The 21,596-nt window shown below is 43.3% G+C and overlaps 1 protein-coding gene across 2 annotated transcripts; it reads right to left on the minus strand.

Annotated features, from left to right (window-relative positions):
- Positions 1-1,366: 1,366 nt before the first annotated feature.
- On the minus strand, positions 1,367-21,596 carry DDX51 (DEAD-box helicase 51). 2 transcript variants are annotated; one of them, XM_073312331.2, is made up of 16 exons: positions 20,224-20,406; positions 18,671-19,098; positions 18,086-18,318; positions 17,243-17,393; positions 14,888-15,033; positions 14,465-14,536; positions 14,151-14,257; positions 13,061-13,169; positions 12,022-12,167; positions 8,991-9,189; positions 8,101-8,216; positions 7,888-8,004; positions 4,183-4,284; positions 3,531-3,594; positions 2,779-2,913; positions 1,367-2,054 (listed from the first exon to the last, which is right to left on the minus strand). In XM_073312331.2, the coding sequence occupies exons 1-16, from the start codon at positions 20,244-20,246 to the stop codon at positions 2,028-2,030; spliced, it is 2,175 nt and encodes a 724-aa protein (XP_073168432.1). In that variant the 5' UTR covers positions 20,247-20,406; the 3' UTR covers positions 1,367-2,027. The 2 variants fall into 2 exon arrangements, with proteins under 2 accessions (XP_073168432.1, XP_073168433.1); XM_073312332.2 differs by lacking the exons at positions 1,367-2,054; positions 2,779-2,913; positions 3,531-3,594 and adding an exon at positions 3,613-3,760 and having other exon boundaries at positions 20,224-21,596.

Below are 21,596 nucleotides of genomic sequence, written 5' to 3' on the forward strand. Positions count from 1 at the left end.
TTGGTTTCAATTTGCAGGAGCTAATGCTGCCCGCTTCTTGTTTACAATGTCACCTGAAAGTGAGAACAGGAGTTCACATGGCACTGTTGTAGCTGGTGCCGCAAGATATTTACATGCCATATGCACTAAAGATTCATATGTCCCTTAATGCTTCAACCACCATTCCAGAGCACAAGCGTCCATACTGACGACAGGTTCTGCTTGATAATGATCCAAAGCAGAGTGGACCGACGTATGTTCATTTTCATCATCTGAGTCAGATGCCACTAGCAGAAGGTTGATTTTCTTTTTCTGTGGTTTGTGTTCTGTAATTTCGGTATCTGAGTGTTGCTCTTTTAAGTCTTCTAAAAGCACAGTCCACACCTCGTTCCTCTGATTTTGGACGGCACTTCAGATTCTTAAACCTTGGGTTGAGTGCTGTAGCTCTCTTTAGAAATATCTCATTGGTACCTTCTTTGTGTTTTGCCAAATCTGCTATGGAAGTGTTCTTAAAACAAACGTGTGCTGGGTCATCATCCAAGATTGTTATAACATGAACTATATGGCAGAATGCAGGTAAAACAGAACAGGAGACAAAATTCTCCCCTAAGGAGTTCGGTCACAAATGTAATTAATGCATTATTTTTTTAACGAACATCAGCAGCATGGAAGCATGTCCTCTGGAATGGTGGCTGAAGCATGAAGGGGTGTACGCATCGTGTTTATCATATCTAACATGTAAATACCTTGCAATGCTGGCTACAAAAGTGCCATGTGAATGTCTCTTCTTATTTTCAGGTGACATTGTAAACAAGAAGCAGGCAGCATTATCTCTTGCAAATTTTAACCAAACTTGTTTGTCTGAGCGATTGGCTGAAGTAGGACTGAGTGGACTTGTAGGCTCTAAAGTTTTACATTGTATAAAAAAACTGCATTCAAAAATAAAACAGTTCTACATTTGTAAGTTCAGCTTTCATAAGGAGATTGCACTACAGTACTTGTATGAGGTGAATTGAAAAATACTATTTGTTTTGTTTTTTACAGTGCAAATATTTGTAATAAAAATAAAGTGATCATTGTACACTTTCTATTCTGTGTTGTAATAGAAATCAATATATTTGAAAATGTAGAAAAAACATCAAAAAATATTTAATAAATTTCAATTGGTATTGTATTGTATTAACAGTGTGATTAATCCCAATTAATTTTAGAGTTAATCACGTAAGTTAACTGCGATTAATTGACAGCCCTAGTAAACAGTAAAACTTCAGCATAATTAATGGTGTAATTTAGTCTGATAACCCTGCTGGTATTTCCAACAGGAACTATGACCACGCGCCTGACTTGATAAAGGGGGAATAAAGGTTGGTATGAGGGACCCAGAACAACTATTAGTTCACTCTAAAAAATCCTTTACTTACTCAGAACCATCCTTTACAAGAAAACAAAACCATATTTTTTAAAGTTACTCTTTATTTCAAAAGTTAAGACATCCTTTTTCTCCACCCCCAGCCTGGAACAGTTCTTGAATTGACAGCAGTCTGCTACGTACATGGTACGGCTTTTGATGCACTTTGCAGATACAGATCATGTGTCTGCAGCAAAGGAGAAGGAACAATTGTCTTTGTCGAAATGATCCACAGGCAAAGCAGAGAGGGGCCTGGCCCCATCAAATTTGATAACTGGAAGCTCCATCAGATGCACACTCTAAGAAGGTAGGATGTTCTATTTACTGTTGGCAGTTTTCAATATACCAATAGGACAGGAGAGAGCGTTCCCCTGCAAAGAATATTTGTTCAAACTGAGATCGGAGCTTTGGTGCCAGTTCCCTCAGAATGGAAGGGGGCTGTACACACTCTGTGAGGTCCACAATGCCTGTTGGCAAGGTGACAATTTAGCCTTTTGACTAGGAGGTTGGGCAGCTAATCCATTGGCTCTGGAGCTGCACTGTTACCCTGACACTTGCCATTAACAGCAAAAACGTGATAAGTCCTGGTTTGATTTCAATGCCATGGAAAATATACATCAGTCTTCTCTCCTGGGCTCTCTCATGCTCGTTTCTGTGCTCGCTCATCCTGTTAAGACAAAGAAGGTGACTGCAGATACTCAGAGCCTGGGTCACAGGGTCACACAGCTGTGCACAAACTGTATCAAACAGGCAGAAATGCAGCTGAATTTGACACATTTTCTTTCCCTTCTCTCCACTTCCCCAGCACTGCTAAAGCCCAGAAGCTGGACACCAAAGCCATCTATTTTGCAGGGACAGGTCGCCAATCTCTTGACTTTAGTTTTAGGATTCTCCACAAAGTACTAGAGCAGGAGCTTCCCCCCAGATCAGTTACCATGTGTGACTGCTCTTACGCTTAGCTGGTAAGGACACTGATGTTCTGTTTACAGATGAAAGAACTCCTGTCTAATGGAGGGTCAGCAAATGGAACCCCTTTTCCTTGAAAGTTCAAAACATAGCTATGCAATTTGCAAGTTGGGTGAATTGTGTCTCAAATTCTGATCTGACAGAAGGTTCAGCCTCTGCACATAGTTATTCTGTCTTCCTCTTCCCAGCCCTCAAATCCCCAGCGCACTAGAGGAAATCAACAGATCTGCAGAAAGGCAGTAAAATAAGTAATGCCTACTGTGCTTTCAACACAGGGCCCTTCTGTTCTCTACTGGCTCAAGCATCTCAATAGATCTCCAAGGTTAAGACACTGAACACTAACTGACGTTCAAGTCTGCAGCAGGTTACAATGAGCTTTTTGTGCAGTTGAATTTTATACTGCAGCTCTTCACTGTTGCGGTTACCTTGACAGTTTTCTGGAGCTTGGACAGTGCTTCCTCATATTGCTGCAACAATGGCTTTAAATACTTGCTCTTCACCAGCTGCTTCTCCAGATCTGGGGTGCCAGCATCCCACAGCATCTGCAAAAACTTCCGCTCCTGTATCACAAACAGATACAGAAAATTAGGGGGAGGAGGAGACTCAGGAAAGTGGGTGCTGCCCCCTTCATCTTTTCACCACAACTGTCAGACCATGAGCCTGGGAGGCTCCATCTAGTTTGGAAATTACTAGTGAATAAACTTCACAACCAAATATAAGCTCAATTCTGAGAAGACCTAACTTTTATGCTTAAAAACTAGGTTTGCAGTCTCCCCAAACTCCTGAAGAATTCACACACGAGGCCTGGAATGCAACAGAGTTCCTGGAATGCTGGCAGGAAATCAACGGTTCATTTTCAGCACAAGATCTGGAAGCTTAGGCATACTGCTTTCAGTGTGTGAAGGGGGGCGGTGTGGATACCTCCCTTCATGCAATGCGGTATGCAAAACTAAGAATTCATACTCAATACAGCCACGCCAGGACATCTTCACAACCAGTGAAGAGTAATTACAGTAGTGTCTATGAAAAATGTGCTGTACAGATACCACTGAAGGGAAAGTACCTGTACACAGAACTGGACTGCACGTGAATGGATGGAGGAAAATTACGTTAACCCCATCCTCCTCACCACTCTGCTGTGCTTCACTTCAGAATTGCTGCCATGACTATGACTCACCTGCACTTTCAGGAGCATGGTGAATGCTAATCCCGCCTTTCCAGCTCGAGCTGTTCTTCCAACTCTGAAATCAGATAAAGGAGGCCAACCTCAATGTTGGTTTAACTGTCCATCTGCTCCCCCCTCAGCTGCAGCACATTCCTTCCCACCTTGCCCCAACAGGAGTTCTTGAAACCTGAAGAGGACTATTCAGATTATTTCTATAAGTACCGTCAGTATAAGAAGGCCTCCTGTACATAAACACAAAAGGTTAACATTTCAGGGTTTGATCTTCAGAAGTGCTGACCCTCCAGTCCTCACTTATTTCAACTGGAGTTGGGGCCCTCAGCGCTTCTGAAAATCAGGCCATCAGTGTTTGGGACCGTCCAGGGCAATACCCACATTTTCTATAAATTAGGCCTGGTATAGTAGGAAGCTGCCCTAATTTAGACTGGCCTTGTGTCACTACAGTGACTCTACAGGCTTAATTTTGATTGAACAACCGCTTTCATATTGAACGAACAGCTCTATTGCAATGGTATTAAAAAACTTTTCACACCACATACATTTTTTGTGTACGTGAAGAATGCTTTAATGTCTAAAAAGCCACATCCAAAAGAGAGAGGTTAGAATCCGAATTCATGTTTCTTCTTTTTATTCCTCAGCCACTCACCGGTGAATATAAGTCCTGATGAACTGAGGGGCATCATAGTTTATCACACACTTCACTCCTTTAATGTCAATCCCTCGAGCAGTGGCATCTGTGCTGATTAACCTGTTTTAAGTTTTAAAGAAAAAAAAACTAGTAGCATTCATTTCCAGGTCTTTTGCATGGCATAAAGCCATTGCCCAATGACACTGCAAATTCTGGTAACTGGATAAGGAGCAGCTCACAATATGTTACTAATCTCCCTAATCAAGCTAGCCAGACAAACACAGAGGGCTGGGTCTTTGGAGCATAAAATAGTACCACGAATCACACCACAGATTTATTAGCTATACCAGCCATATTAGACACTTGTGGGGAAAATCCATTCCAGTGATGTGCTAAGCACTTCTGGAGGATTTTTTTCTATTGACATAAACCATGACACCACTGGAGTTTCCAGGTTTGGTAGCTACAGAGGATATTAACAGCACACTATGTGGAATTTTTAGCCAGGCGACTCCTATCAAAGTAATTGGGAGCTAAATGTCCACAAACCATATTGAAAATGCACCCAAATGTTCATGCTCAAAGCATTCAAGACAGGACAGCCAAACAGCCACTGCAAAGAGAGGTCTGTATTAAAAAAAAATGTATTTTAATATGTTTCCCCTTTCATGAAAGGTTCTCAAGGACACTTGTCAGGCAGTGAGTACTCAGTGCCCCATCGGTATTAAAGAAACTGAAGCACATGATTAAGTGATATACCTCAGGTCACAGCAAATCAGTGACAGACCTGGGAACAAAAATCTAGACAGTTAGTCTAACAGGTTCTTGCTGTTAGATTACATTACTTTTGTTCATTATAGCCCCCGCAGTAAAGCGGCATCCATTTTCTATGATGTGCCAATAAAAACCTGATCAGCAGAAAGGCTCAGATTATCAGAATTACATGTGTGCTTTGTGTATTTACTGCCATTGCACATGACAAATGCCCAAGCAACTTAGCAGCTAGATTCTAAGAGGCTATCTGCACACACAAGTAGCTCAACTGTACAAAAAATTGCAGTAAATGCACACAAATGCACCAGCACAATTCAGAAAACGTGAGTCTCAGGCTATGGCTACACTACAGAGCTTACAGCAGTGCAGCTGCATCGCTGTAATGCTCCTAGTGCAGGTGCTCTAAACTGACGGAGAAGGCTTTTCCGTCAACTTAATTACTCCAGCTCCTGCGAGTGGCGCTAGCTATGTCAGTGGGAGAAACTCTCCCGCCAATGTAGCGCCGTCTAAATTGGGGCTTCTGTTAGTGTAACTCACGTTACTCAGGGAGGGTGCTTATTCACATCTCTGAGCGACATAACTTACACCGACGTACGCTGTAGTGTTTACATAGCCTAAGCCTCCCACTCAGTTCACAAGTTGGATTTTGCAAGTTCAGTTTTGCAGATGAGTTTGTTTTATTACATACATGTTTTCACTACTCTCTCTACACTGGAAAAAGAAAAGGAGGACTTGTGGCACCTTAGAGGCTAACCAATTTATTTGAGCATAAGCTTTTGTGAGATACAGCTCACTTCATCGGATGCATGTAGTGGAAAATACAGTGGGAAGATTTTATATACACAGAGAACATGAAACAATGGGTGTTACCATACAGACTGTAACAAGAGTGATCAGGTAAGGTGAGCTATTACCAGCAGGAGAGCAGGGGGTGGAGAACTCTGACCAGGGGTATTCTATCTGCTACCCAAGATCCATAAACCTGCAAATCCTGGAAGCCCCATCATCTCAGGCATTGGCACCCTGACAGCAGGTTTGTCTGCCTATGTAGGCTCCCTCCTCAGGCCCTACGCTACCAACACTCCCAGCTATCTTCAAGACACCACTGAGGAAACTACAATCCATCGGTGATCTTCCTGAAAACACCATCCTAGCCACTATGGATGTAAAAGCCCTCTACACCAACATTCCACACAAAGATGGACTACAAGCTGTCAGGAACTGTATCCCCGATAATGTCACGGCAAACGTGGTGGCTGGACTTTGTGCTCACCCATAACTATTTCACATTTGGGGATAATGTATACCTTCAAATCAGCGGCACTGCTATGGGTACCCGCATGGCCCCACAGTATGCCAACATTTTTATGGCTGACTTAGAACAATGCTTCTTCAGCTCTCATCCCCTAATGCCCCTACTCTATTTGTGCTACATTGATGACATCTTCATCATCTGGACCCATGGAAAAGAAGCCCTTGAAGAATTCCACCAGGATTTCAACAATTTCCATCCCACCATCAGCATCAGCCTCAGCCTGGACCAGTCCACACAAGAGATCCACTTCCTGGACACTATGGTGCTAATAAGTGATGGTCACGTAAACACCACCCTATACCGGAAACCTACCGACCGCTATGCTTACCTACATGCCTCCAGCTTTCATTCAGACCACACCACACAATCCATTGTCTACAGCCAAGCTCTACAATACAACCACATTTGCTCCAACCCCTCAGACAGAGACAAACACCTACAAGATCTCTATCAAGCACTCTTACAACTATAATACCCATCTGCTGAAGTGAAGAAACAGATGGATAGAGCCAGAAGAGTACCCAGAAATCACCTACTACAGGACAGGCCCAACAAAGAAAATAACAGAACGCCACTAGCCGTCACCTTCAGCCCCCAACTAAAACCTCTCCAATGCATCATCAAGGATCTACAACCTATCCTGAAGGACGACCCATCACTCTCACAGATCTTGGGAGACAGGCCAGTCCTTGCTTACAGACAGCCCCCCAACCTGAAGCAAATACTCACCAGCAACCACACATCACACAACAAAAACACTAACCCAGGAACCTATCCTTGCAACAAAGCCCATTGCCAACTGTGTCCACATATCTATTCAGGGGACACCATCATAGGGCCAAATCACATCAGCCACGCTATCAGAGGCTCGTTCACCTGCACATTTACCAATGTGATATGTGCCAGCAATGCCCCTCTGCCATGTACATTGGCCAAACTGGACAGTCTCTACATAAAAGAATAAATGGACACAAATCAGATGTCAAGAATTATAACATTCAAGAACCAGTTGGAGAACACTTCAATCTCTTTGGTCACTTGATTACAGACCTAAAAGTGGCAATTCTTCCACAAAAAAACTTCAGAAACAGACTCCAATGAGAGACTGCTGAATTGGAATTAATTTGCAAACTGGATACAATTAACTTAGGCTTGAATGAAGACTGGGAGTGGATGTGTCATGACACAAAGTAAAACTATTTCCCCATGTTTATTCCTCCCACCCCGCCACTGTTCCTCACACGTTCTTGTCAACTGCTGGAAATGGCCCACCTTGATTATCACTACAAAAGGTCCCCCTCCTACCCCGGCTCTCCTGCTGGTAATAGCTCACCTTTCCTGATCACTCTTCTTACAGTCTGTATGGTAACACCCATTGTTTCATGTTCTCTGTGTATATAAAATCTCCCCACTGTATTTTCCACTACATGCATCTGATGAAGTGAGCTGTAGCTCATACAACCTTATGCTCAAATAATTTTGTTAGTCTCTGAAGTGCCACAAGTACTTCTTTTCTTTTTGCAGATATAGACTAACACGGCTACTACTCTGAAACCTCTACACTGGAAGTAGCGTGGGTCAGTACTGAAACCACCCCCCAAACACACATACACACACTCATCTGAGACACTCACAGTTGTATCTTCCCCTGTTCAAATTCCTTCAGGGTCCTCTGTCTCTCACTTGGAGTCAACCAGGAAGAGAACTCAGCTACATTCACTCCACCAAAGGCTCGAATCAGTAAGAACAATCTATTTGGAAGTGGGTGGGGAGATAAAACAGAGTCATGAATTTACCCTATTGACTGATACAGGTACACATAGTAAGTACCCCATCAATGAACTCACCTGTGGGAAATCTGCTTGGAGTTGGTAAAACAGAGCACCCGGGTAAATTTCATTCTCAGCATGAAATACAAGAGGAACAAAGGTTTGGAATTCAGGTTACAAGGTACATAATATTGCTGTAGGGGACAGAGAAGAAACAGTAAATTTTAAAAACGTTGCTCTTCACATGGACTCTTTCCCCAAACCTACTTGTCTGAGCTTCTTACTTACAAACACATTCACTATTACAGATAACTGATCCCACAGTGCCATCTCCTTTGGGACAAGTTATACAGGGAAGGTAGACAACACTTCAACCTCTCCAAAGGTTGAAGACAACACAGGACTGAGGCAGGAGACCTGTGTTCTAGTCTTGTCTCTGACACTGATATACGGTGCAGCGTCAGGCAAAAACAACACTGTGCCTCAATTTCCCAATCTCTAAAAGAAGATAATGATGTATACTTGTCTTTGCTACATACTTTGTGATCTACACCTGGAAAGTGTGATGTAAGTGCTATGTATTACTCTTATCTTATTATCGCACTCCTTAGTGCTGATGGTGCTTCTCATCCTCTTTTAAAGGAGTATCTGTGTAAAAAAGCCCTGTTCTGAGATGAACAGGTGGAGATCCATCAACAGGTATGCATATGTAGAGCTACATATGTAGGACCTATCTGTTCTCTTAACCATTTCTCCTCCTAATCCTCAGTAATGCAAGGCTGCCTGGAGAAGAAATGCTTTTATTCATGGGATAAAATTAAGGGAAAATGTAACCCTATTTCCAGAAGCAGATCAAGCTGCTTTGAGTCTGATGTGTTCTTCAGATGTAACCTATTCACGCTCCTTCCCAGTTGGAAAGCTGCCCAGCAAGATACCTTCCATGGCTGCGAGAGGATAAATCACCTTACCGAAAGTCCCTCAGGGAGAGGGAATTTCTTTTCAGCATCCTGTTCTGTTTCTGTCCCAGCTGTGACGGCTTGTTTCTCAGAGTAGACAGATGTGAAGAGGCGAGGCTGGTACAAGCCCAGCTGCTGCAGTTTCTCTGGGTTCCGAGTCAGTGTGGCTGAGAACAGCAACTTCTGTAGTGGTATCTGGGGACAGCAGGTGCTGAGACAGATAGCGTGCAGGCATTGAGCATTACGGCAGACTGGAGGAATGTCACATTTTACTCCTCCCCTCTAACAACATCTAAAAAATCTGAGGAGTCGTTAACTCTTCCTGGAACTCTCTTCCTGACCCAATCCACTTTCTGCAAGTCACTTTGCAACCCCCTGCCCCTTTAAGCTTGCTTATACTGCTAGTGCTCTAATTAGTTCATAAAAGCAGTTAATATCAACTAAAAAAAAAACCTGTAAGCCCCCCATCCTTCCCCCAGTGCATACACCAGCTTCCCAAGTGAACAGGCAATCTTCGTGTCTTCGCCTTGGTCCTAACCCTACCTCAACCCCTCCTTCAATTTTCTCCTCCTGTTATTCTGTCTTAACCCTGTTCTGGGCAGGTAACCTGCCTGTATGTATTCTGAGAAAGGCCATGCATGTCTATGATGCTACATAGAAACAGCAACTACAGATGAATAGCTCAGGGGTGGTCCAGCAAACATTCTGCCAATCTCCTTATAGGGGAGCTGTGATAGTTCTGGAGCAACTCAGTCAGCTATAAAAACATAGCGATTGATCCTCAAAGTTTTGCACATTTTTGGTTTCTTTAATACCACCCTAATCTAGCTGGAGAAAGGATCAATAGATCCAGTTGGTAAAGTTTCAGAGTAGCAGCCATGTTAGTCTGTATTCGCAAAAAGAAAAGGAGTACTTGTGGCACCTTAGAGACTAACCAATTTATTTGAGCATGAGCTTTCGTGAGCTACAGCTCACTTCATCGGATGCGTACCGTGGAAACTGCAGCAGACTTTATATACACACAGAGAATATGAAACAATACCTCCTCCCACCCCACTGTCCTGCTGGTAATAGCTTATCTAAAGTGATCATCAGGTTGGGCCTTCTCACACACACCCCACCCCCATACACACACAAACTCACTCTCCTGCTGGCAATAGCTCATCCAAACTGACCACTCTCCAAGTTTAAATCCAAGTTAAACCAGAACATCTGGGGTGGGGGGGTGGGTAGGAAAAAACAAGGGGAAATAGGTTACCTTGCATAATGACTTAGCCACTCCCAGTCTCTATTTAAGCCTAAATTAATAGTATCCAATTTGCAAATGAATTCCAATTCAGCAGTTTCTCGCTGGAGTCTGGATTTGAAGTTTTTTTGTTGTAAGATAGCGACCTTCATGTCTGTGATTGCGTGACCAGAGAGATTGAAGTGTTCTCCGACTGGTTTATGAATGTTATAATTCTTGACATCTGATTTGTGTCCATTTATTCTTTTACGTAGAGACTGTCCAGTTTGACCAATGTACATGGCAGAGGGGCATTGCTGGCACATGATGGCATATATCACATTGGTGGATGTGCAGGTGAACGAGCCTCTGATAGTGTGGCTGATGTTATTAGGCCCTGTGATGGTGTCCCCTGTCCTTGCCTACAGACAGCCCCGCAACCTGAAGCAAATACTCACCAACAACCACATACCACACAACAGAACCACTAACCCAGGAACTTATCCTTGCAACAAAGTCCGTTGTCAATTGTGCCCACATATCTATTCAGGGGACACCATCACAGGGCCTAATAACATCAGCCACACTATCAGAGGCTCGTTCACCTGCACATCCACCAATGTGATATATGCCATCATGTGCCAGCAATGCCCCTCTGCCATGTACATTGGTCAAACTGGACAGTCTCTACGTAAAAGAATAAATGGACACAAATCAGATGTCAAGAATTATAACATTCATAAACCAGTCGGAGAACACTTCTATCTCTCTGGTCACGCAATCACAGACATGAAGGTCGCTATCTTACAACAAAAAAACTTCAAATCCAGACTCCAGCGAGAAACTGCTGAATTGGAATTCATTTGCAAATTGGATACTATTAATTTAGGCTTAAATAGAGACTGGGAGTGGCTAAGTCATTATGCAAGGTAACCTATTTCCCCTTGTTTTTTCCTACCCCCCCCCACCCCAGATGTTCTGGTTTAACTTGGATTTAAACTTGGAGAGTGGTCAGTTTGGATGAGCTATTACCAGCAGGAGAGTGAGTTTGTGTGTGTATGGGGGTGGGGTGTGTGTGAGAAAACCTGGATTTGTGCTGGAAATGGCCCACCTTGATTATCATGCACATTGTAGGGAGAGTGGTCACTTTGGATGAGCTATTACCAGCAGAATAGTGAGTTTGTGTGTGTGGTTTTTGGGAGGGGGGTGAGAGAACCTGGATTTGTGCAGGAAATGGCCCAACTTGATTATCATGCACATTGTGTAAAGAGTTGTCACTTTGGATGGGCTATCACCAGCAGGAGAGTGAATTTGTGTGGGGGGGTGGAGGGTGAGAAAACCTGGATTTGTGCTGGAAATGGCCCAACCTGATGATCACTTTAGATAAGCTATTACCAGCAGGACAGTGGGGTGGGAGGAGGTAGTGTTTCATATTCTCTGTGTGTATATAAAGTCTGCTGCAGTTTCCACGGTACGCATCCGATGAAGTGAGCTGTAGCTCACGAAAGCTCATGCTCAAATAAATTGGTTAGTCTCTAAGGTGCCACAAGTACTCCTTTTCTTTTTGCCAGTTGGTAAAGTTCACTTTAAAAAGCATGGGTCAATTCCTAGCATCAGCTCTTTGCCACCTGCATTTTGAAGCCACTGAAAAACAGCAGACTTGATTAGCAGTATGTTTTCTAAGTGAATGAGTATTGGAGCGTACACAAAAATCAACATCCAAATGGAGCAGACAACAAAACACCAGCACTGAATAGAGGCTTAACCTGGAGTCCTCCTCTGTAGTAGTGATTCAGCAGAGTGCATTTTCCAGGTTACCTGGCTGCCGTTACAGGTCCCGGTTCTGTCCTCTGGAAAAGCATGTTGGTGCCAGAGTCCTCTTCGGCTCGGAACACTGCTTTTACCACTTGATGCAGCCAGTTCTGGTGCATGTCATCTATCATACGGTCAGCTTCATCTATAATCTGCACTCAGACAGAAACAGCCCTTGTTGTTAGGCTCCTTTTGGTGCTGTAGCTTTCCTCCTGCACACATTAAACCCCACTCTTTATAACAGGGAGAAGACATTTCTGCTTGGGATAAACAAATGATAGAAAGGAGTGTGCACACACACACACACACGACCCTTGTGTATATGCATACATTTCTAATCAGCCAAACTACTTCACTTAAAAAAAAAAAAAAAAAAAAAGCACAGTTTTAATATGGGAGCTGAATCCTAAATTTGGGTCCTTGCATAGGCATCTAAATACCTGATACATAGATTCCAAGGCCAGAAGGAACCATTGTGACCATCTAGTCTGACCTCCTGTATAACAAAGAACTTCTCCAAAATAATTCCTAGATCATATCTTTTAGAAAAAAATCCAATCTTGTTTTGTTGTATTCAGTGACCAAACCGAAGGGCAACCTTGAGTCCCATATGATAAATAGATTTGGTTTAACTTAAATCCATTGGCTAATAAACACCACGTGTCTTTAAATGACATAAGGGAAATCAGATCTCGGATACCTTGAATAAATAAGGCACCAAATAAATGTGATCCCAGTGCATACTCCGATATGCTGGTGAGTTATTATAAATTTGATAATTTACTGTGAAATCTTGGTTTTGATTGTTGAAGTTAGACCCTTTAAGTTTTATTTTTGGTAGATTTTTTCCCCTCCAGGTGTTTACATAAAATGCCTTTTCTGGAGGCAGATACTAGGATTAGATGGCCAATAATCTGAATGGCATGGCAATTCCTATACATAGATGTGTATATGCACCAGAAGTACAAAAAGATGTAGAGTAGGAATTATAGACACAAAGAGCCTTGTGATAATCAGCTCAGTAGATCTGATTGTTTTAACTTACCAGAAAGCGAAGTTGTCTCAGGCTGAACCCTGGAGTCTGGTCAATATGATCCACAAGTCGTCCAGGTGTGGCCACAATGATATCAGCCAGACTGCAGTAACCCATCACTCTGAAAAGACAAAATGTCCTGTCACCCAGCTGCTTCCTGCTGTGCACAGTATAGTGAGATCAATGTAACATGTTCCTGTGACCAACCAGTATCTGGTTTTCTTTTTTTCGCTTTCCTTTCTCACGTCACTTAATTGAGGAATAAGAAGTCAAACATATCATTTACATTAAAGAACGTGTATGTAGGATACTCGAGGCCATGCTTTGCTCTGGAGAGCTGAGATGGAGAACTAGCTTACTTCAGACAGATTTGGAGAATGCTTCATGGTTAAATAATTGGAAATTATCTGGTGTGTAACCCTTTTTTTAGCCAGTGTTATAATGTGGGCTGCAGGCCATCACCATTGCCCCAATCCCAGGTTCTCTTAGAAGCAGGCGTGTCTGTGTTGGAGAACCTAATTGCGAAGATAAAATAAGAGGACAGAACTGAAACCCAGGCCGAACAAACAGCAAACCTACAAAGCAGCCACTGGAGAACAAAAGAATTTCCTGGGGCAGTGGTTAAAAAAACCAATCAGCTCCAGAAAGAGACAGATCTTATAACACCAGACAAGAGCAGAAAGCATGAAGTGCTAAGGATCCCAGTAAGGAGGGACATCCTCCACCCTTCCACTTTCATGACCAATTTGATTCCTGAAGGTGCAACTGACAGACATAGCCACTTCTTCCCTCAGCCCCGAGTGGGGCTGCTGATCCCAAGGACAGACTCTATTGCATAAATAGCAGTTCATATTCAAAGTCACAGGTAACATGTTTCTATCCTACTAAAGCTAACAAAACTTTAGAAAAACGCTGCTCCTAGCATTCTGGCAAGCAGAGATTTTAAACAATATCCAGTATATGAACCTAGTGTTCAGAAAAACTAACGTGATGCAACCTAACATGTGATGCAATAGCCTACACTTCAACCTCTCCATGCACTGAGATAAGGGGTTGAGACATTTGAGCTGTAAAACATTATCCAAAAGCATATTTAACCTACGTTCTCTGGACAAGAGTCTCCTGCTCCTTCCTGAAAGATTTCTGCCCAGAAACCAAAACAACCTTCAGACCTGTCCCATCAGCGTAGATGTTGAATACTTTACTCACCTGCAGAGGGGAAATGGGATTTGTTAGCTTCTTTGACAGTTGTTTATGACAATGCTTTCTGTTATGTTCACCAGCATCAAACCCAGTTAGTCTTCAACCTACTTCTCATGGTAGAAATCACATGTGTTCGGGCAGTGGGTTTAAAGCACCAGCCTTTCACTTGACTTAAATTCAGCTTAGAGAAAGGAAGGAAAAAAAGTCTCTTACCTGCTGTGCAAGTTCTTTGGTGGGCAAAACTGCCAGAGCTCGCACCTGGCAAACCACTCGTTGTAACAGAGCCTGCCAAAACAAAGGCCATATGAGCACTTGAAAGCTAGTAGGGTCTCTGTGCCCAGTCTGGGCAAGTGGGCAGCATCCTCATAATCCCCCAACATTTACTAATTCATTTATTCCCCGCGGTCTTCCTCAACTCCTCACATTATGTTCTTTGGCCACGAAAGCTGGATGGGGCACTGAAGTTAATGGGAATTGTATCTAGGCAACTCTGCAGTTCTAAGCCTCAGTGCTTTTGTTGGTGTTTCTTCCTGACTTTCTTACCTACCTCAAGAGGCTTCCATTTTACAGCCCTGCTGAGAAACAAAGGCAACTGTGGCCCTCTCTGTTACAACTATACACCTTGGCTGAACTCACCTGTACCACAGGGATGACGAAAGACAGTGTTTTACCACTGCCTGTAGGGGCCGAAACACAGATATCGCTGGGCTGGCATCCTCCCCTCCCTACCAATAAGCCACTGGATGCACTCTCCAAAATGGCAGGAATCACCTCCCCCTGAACTGAACAGAAGGAAAATGAGGATCAGTAAAAGCAACAACCTGGCCAAAGTCTATCCGTCAAATGCTATTAAAAACTGTACAATGTCATCTCTTTCTGTGACTTGGAAAGCCTTGTGTTCTCCCTGCTGTTAAGTTAGGTTTTCTGGTGCAAATATGGAAGATCTGGAGTTCAAAAGAGCTCTTCACTACTCAAGGGGAACCCCAATTCATTTTGGAAGCTGTTTCACAGCTTTTCATCAGGGTCTTTTTTAACGGGCTATAAACAAAAGATTAAGTCAATTTATTGATTCTGAAAGTGAGCCCTGACTAGATCTAGGCAATGATTATGTGGGTTTCCCTATACAAGTAATTCAGCTGTCCCTAAATCCGAACTTAGCACATCCTTGTAGCTCATTATATATTTTTTTCTTGTTTGCCTATGTATCAAGGTGATGAAAGTGTGAACAGAATGATCTTAGGCAGGAGTTTAACAAGAATAACCATATAACTATTTAGTATTTTTTAAAATCTTCCTTTCACTGGGAGACAGCACAGAGTCTGTTCCTTCAAGGCTGAGGGCAGCTGTGTACTCTCTGCCTAAAAAGATGGTTCTTGCTCTCATCTGGAGCTAGTCCTGCAAGGGGCTAAATGCTCCCAACTCATGTCAACTTCAGTAGGAGCTGATGGTGCCCAGCTTCCTGTAGCTCTGGGGCCTTGAGGAGAAGTTACAAATGAAGCGAGAGCAAATTATTCAGGACAAAAGCTTTGACTGAAACCTGTGACTTCTCTCCCTTCTTCTTCGGAGAGCTGTGGCTTATTAGCCAGCTTTGAACTAAATATCCACTAACAAATCATCTATGAGCCTCTTCCTCACAGCATATTATGGTTTAGCTTTTTCTTGATTAATAATATAAAACTATTTACATGGACAGTACAAGCAGTAAATGATTGAACGTATTTCCTGCCAGTGTATACGATAAACTGAACACAGGGGTTTCTGGACCTCAAAGTATAAGAATCTGTGATTGACATAAGGAGAGTAACTGAGGATAGCATACCAGCAACTCATTACACTCTGCTATATATTCTAGCACAGCAAAATATTAAACAGTGAAATAATTTAAAATAGAAAACGTCTGAGCTAGAGCTGCAGTCCTTTGATGGTCTTCTGATGCAGACTAAGACCTGATAAATCCAGATCACAGATGTAATTAGTTAAGTCTTTAAAAGAGAAAGGTTAATGCATTAACCCATTGTAATAAATCTACGTTTGTTTTCATTCCTTTGTCTTAATCAAATCAACAATGTGCAACATACATGCTACCAATAAGACCTTCCAGTAGAGGTTTGTCCCTACCTAGCCTATGTCAGAACCTCTACATATACACAGGAATACCTCAGCTCCACCTCATGTCCAAGTATGGAACAGCAAGTTTTTTTCTAAGATGGATCAGTCTGTGACACTGAGGTGTGCTATTACCAGCAAAGGGGGGGGGAGGGAGGGAGGGAGAGGAGGGCTGGTGTGTGTGTGTGTGAAACCTTTTGTAGTGATGATCAATGTGGGCATGTTCTTGTCAACTGCTGGAAATGGCCCACCTTGATTATCACTACAAAAGTCCTGTGTCGTTGTCGTCCCCCACCCGCCCCCGCTCTCCTGTTGGTAATAGCTCACCTTACCTGATCACTCTTGTTACAGTCTGTATGGTAACACCCATTGTTTCATGTTCTCTGTGTATATAAAATCTCCCCACTGTATTTCCCACTACATGCATCCGATGAAGTGAGCTGTCTCACACAAAAGCTTATGCTCAAATAAATTTGTTAGTCTCTAAGGTGCCATAAGTCCTCCTTTTCTTTTTGAGGATACAGACTAACACGGCTGCTACTCTGAAACCTGTCATATAGGTACCTAATTCTTCTCTTCATCCAGCTCTGGTAGTGAAGATGACTAAGTAACCACTTTACATATTGGTTTAAATTAATTTAAAGTTAACAAATCCACACCACACTGGCTAAAGTATCATATTCTTGTCAGCTTTGGGGAAATTTTGGAATTTGTTTCCACCGCCCCCCAAAAAATCACTTATCTCAAGCATGCCCCAGAGCCCTGATTTTCTAGTAAGTTCTTTATATCATACACAAACACATGACATGAGCGGTTTGAATATTGGAGAAGTTAGCTGATTAAAAAAAAAAGAGAGAGAGAGACCAAACAAAATATTAAAGGTACCTGGGAAAAAAGACTCTATTCCATTCATTTGCAGCTTCTTTAGCAGTTTGGGATGGATTCCTGGAACCTCCTGTATTGGGACAAGGTTCTGTTTTATGTGTTTATGGACCAGCTTGGGTTGAGCAAGCCACTGTGGTAGGATGGGCTGAACCTGGAAACAAAAAGTGAATGAATCCTAAAATAGAGATTCTCAGCAATTGGCCTGAAGTTGAAGTTCCTTTAATCCAGGGGAAAAAGTTAGTGTAACACAATCAGTAACTAATTATTATTCAGTATTTTTAAAATAATTATTGGGGCAAGATTTTATGCACTCAGACTTAAGAGGATATGAACTTTTCTGTAGAAAATGTTAACATATTCTCTCAAAGTAACACACAAGCAGCAAGTTACAGGCTTGAAGATAGGCCAAAACTGTGCATCTCTGCACTTATACAATTGAAAGTTTAGTATCTGCACAAAGAGTTTTCAGGATTGGGACCTGACACACTGACCATACCATTAAAAAATGAAAAACAGTAAAACATTTGAAGAGCAAATTGAAATGAAAGGGCAGTCAACCATGTATTATTATACATCAGGATTACAGTCACCATTGTTTTAAATTTATCAAGCAGATGGTATAATCAGTAACACTATTTTATTTTTTGTGTAAAACTCTTGTTTAAAATATACTTTATCATTTATACGGAAAAAAAAATTTTATTTAGAAAGGCTAGTAATCTCTGTATTAACTAAATGACTTCTACCATAAAGCCTGACAATGCTACTTATAAAGCATGTTAGAATACTCCTTCTCTCACCCAAATAACACAATCAGAACAAAATCCCTGGCCAGTTGGTTACCTTCTGCACTGCTCTTTTGTCATACCCTCCCAGAACCAACAAACTAGAGGGTGGCGGTGTTGCTTTTTCATTCAAAGTAGGTATCGACACTTCCTCCTTTGTGCTTTGATTCCCTTTCACTTCAGCTCCATTTGTCTCAATTTCTGTTGGAATGTCCCTCTCCTTCTTCCTCGCAGCTTGGTGTCTCTTCAATTTACTTTTATTTTCCTGTTGTCTATTGTTTTCATCAAGATCTGAAATATTGGTAGAAGGAATAAAATGCTAAAAATGAGACAGAGGGACAGATTAAAAAACTGGAAGTATTTTTACTAATTAGGCTTTCCAGGATCTAAAAATCCACTTACATTCTCATCTCTCTTTCCAATCCTAAGGTTGATGTAGCTCTAACTGCCCTTTGATACTGTTAAATCAGTGGTTAACTTTCCATACTTATGTGCATGTCCCCCTACCCTCACACACCAATTTCCAGGTTCCAGTTGTAAACCAGACCCAGAAGGTCAGAATTTTGCACTTTCTTCTAAAATAAAAAATAATTTGACATTGAATTTTAAGAATTAAATCCTACACTTTCAGTTTTGCTTTCACCTGCTTCAATTTTCTTTTGAGGAAGACTTGATTTTTTCCCATTTTCTTTCTTTTTCTTCTTAGCTGGAATGTAGCCATTGTCAGCCTCACCCGCTAGGCCAGAATCTGCCCCTGCTGAAGGCTTCTCAGAATCACTGCTCACTTGGTGGTTCTTCTTCAGCTTCTTTTCCCCTTCTCCACAGGAACCCTCACCACTGTGTCCTCTCTTCCTCTTTTTTGCCTCTCTCTGTGATTCATTTTCAGAATCAAATCCAGAGTTTTTGAGCTTTTGGTGGAGTTCATTTTCTGTTTTCTTTTGTTTTAATTCATCAGAAGGCAAAGGCACCTGCTGCTGCTTTTCCAGTTGCCTGGCTCTAGCCTGTTCCCGCAGCCGTTCTAACAGGGCCTGTGACCGGTCCTCAGTAGCATCCTCCTCACCGCCAAGGTATCTGAATGTTTCACAAAGAAAACGCTTTAAACATACCACAGCAAGCACTACAACAAGGCTGTAACCACCCTTTTCACATTTTTACTGGCAGAGAAAAGGCAACAAAATTCAGTTTCACAGTCAACTAGATATCGTAGGAAGGCCCAATAATCTAGGCCAGTGGATCTCAATCTTTCCAGACTACTGTACCTCTTTCAGGAGTCTGATTTGTCTTGCATACCCCCCAAGTTTCACCTCACTTAAAAACTACTTGCTTGCAAAATCAAACATAAAAATACAAAAAAAGTGTCAAAGCACACTATTACCAAAAAATTGTTTACTTTCTCATTTTTACCATATAATTATAAAATAAATCTATTTGACTATAAATATTGTACTTACATTTTAGTATATAGAGCAGAATAAACAAGTAATTGTATGAAATTTTTGTTTCTACTGACTTCACTAGTGCTTTTAATGTAGCCTATTGTAAAATCAGGTAAATCTCTAGATGAGTCGATGTACCTCCGGGAAGACCTGTGTACCTCCAGGGGTACATGTACCTCTGATTAAGAAGCACTGCTCTAGTCTACGCTTTGTAGCCAATTAAGAGTACTTCCTTTTGTAACCTTGTATTAACCACGGTAACGCAGGCATTTAAACCAAAGTCTTATGACCCTAGAGAAAATATTGAAAACATGACACAGGTGCAGCCTGACGGCTCCAAACCCTGACAGCAAACCACAAGAACTCATGATTTAAAACGATCTCAGGATTTTTAAGACAATCTCGTGATTCTGGGGGGCTGCTTGGCGTGTTTGGGTGGGGAATGGGGTGGACCCCCCATACACAGTGTGAAATACGATTTCATGTAACGTGGATGAGCGGCGGGAGCAACGCCGCGTTACGAATCCCTGCCCAGCCTGGCAGGGCAGTAACGCCCCCGACACCCGCCCTCGGCGGAGCCTGTCTCCGCCACACCCGCGGGACGCCCACCCCAGGCCCCAGCAGCGCCGCCCCTCCCCCGACACACGTGGGCCTGTCTGCCGCCGCCGCCGCCTCCTCGTGCTCTGCTCCACGCGCCGCGCCCTCCCGCGGGCTCCGTTCGTCTCCCGACCCCCCCGCGCTCTCTCTCTTTCCCGCTTACCTGCTGATGAGGAAAAGCGCCATGGTACCGCAGCCCCACCTCCCCGCTGCTGGCGCTCTCAGATGACGTCAGCCGGCGCAGTAGCCACGTTCGCGACTGAGAATTGCACAGCTGGAGCCCGGCGGCCGCCATCGCCCCCTACAGCCTGGGAGGCGCGAAGAGGCGGCGGGCGCCTTTGGGCAGCTCAGCCCGGCTCCAGGCTGTGGCCAGGCCGGGCTCCACCCTCGGCCCCGTCTGGCAGGGGCAGTTGTTTAATCTGCCTCGGGCTCTGGCCTGTCACAGAGCATACGGGTTACTGGGCCAGGCCCCAGCCAGGGCATCTCCCCTGAACAGCCCCCTCCTCGCCATTGGCCCGGCCACACCTCAGCTGGCAGCCTCCTAAGGCACAGGCTGGTCACCCCAGCACAGCATCTGCCGGGGTCTGGGGCTGGGCGGCAACAACAGCGAGTAGCACCAGGGGCCCTGCCCGAGTCCTCGGCTGCCCAGGGGAGCCTGCCCGCACCGGGCTTTACTCAGCAACCCTTCCGAGAAGGGATCGTCCTTTGTATCGGCTTCCGATGGGCGAGCGAAATATGCTAGGACTGGTGTCCCTAGCCTCTGTTTGTCAGAGGGTGGAGATGGATGGCAGGAGAGAGATCACTTGATCATTACCTGTTAGGTTCACTCCCTCTGGGGCACCTGGCATTGGCCGCTGTCAGTAGACAGGCTACTGGGCTGGATGGACCTTTGGTCTGACCCAGTATGGCCGTGCTTATGTTCTTATGCCAGCTCAAGCCACTAGGCAAGTAGAATTTTGCAAGGCATGTGCCACTGCCAGCTAAAGAACATTCTTGTGCACCTACCTAGCCAATGAGAGTGTGCATAGGTGAGAGAGTTAGACACAGATTTGAACATTGCCCCTACAAAATGGGCACTGAAAGGACACCTGGATTACAATGCATTTAAGATTTACCTTCATGCGCTACACAATATGGAATTAAAAAGGAACAAAGACGTGTGCTACATCCATTTTGATCGCTGGTGAATGCTCTACACTTAAAGCAGATTTCTTAACTGAACAAATCCTCTGATGTGACTCCCTTCCCCTGAAATCCCAAGGATGGCAAGGCAGCCTCCACAGAAATGCCAAGAGCTGGCAGCCATTTCATTTTCTTAATTTTGAAAGGCAGCAATATTACTCTTCCAAGCATCATAAGATTGTGCATGTGTTTACAAGTCTTGTGTAAATACATGCCCAGTCCTATGATGTTTGGAAGAGTAAGAGCTCATTCTAACCACCACTGGTGCCAGTCATCAATCTGAATCATTTGCATTTTGAGTCATTGAAAACTAATATGACTTATTTGGCCTCACCCTTGTTCCTAGGACACAGT

This window comes from Lepidochelys kempii, chromosome 15, assembly GCF_965140285.1.
Source record: "Lepidochelys kempii isolate rLepKem1 chromosome 15, rLepKem1.hap1, whole genome shotgun sequence".
Taxonomy (NCBI): Eukaryota; Metazoa; Chordata; order Testudines; family Cheloniidae; genus Lepidochelys; species Lepidochelys kempii.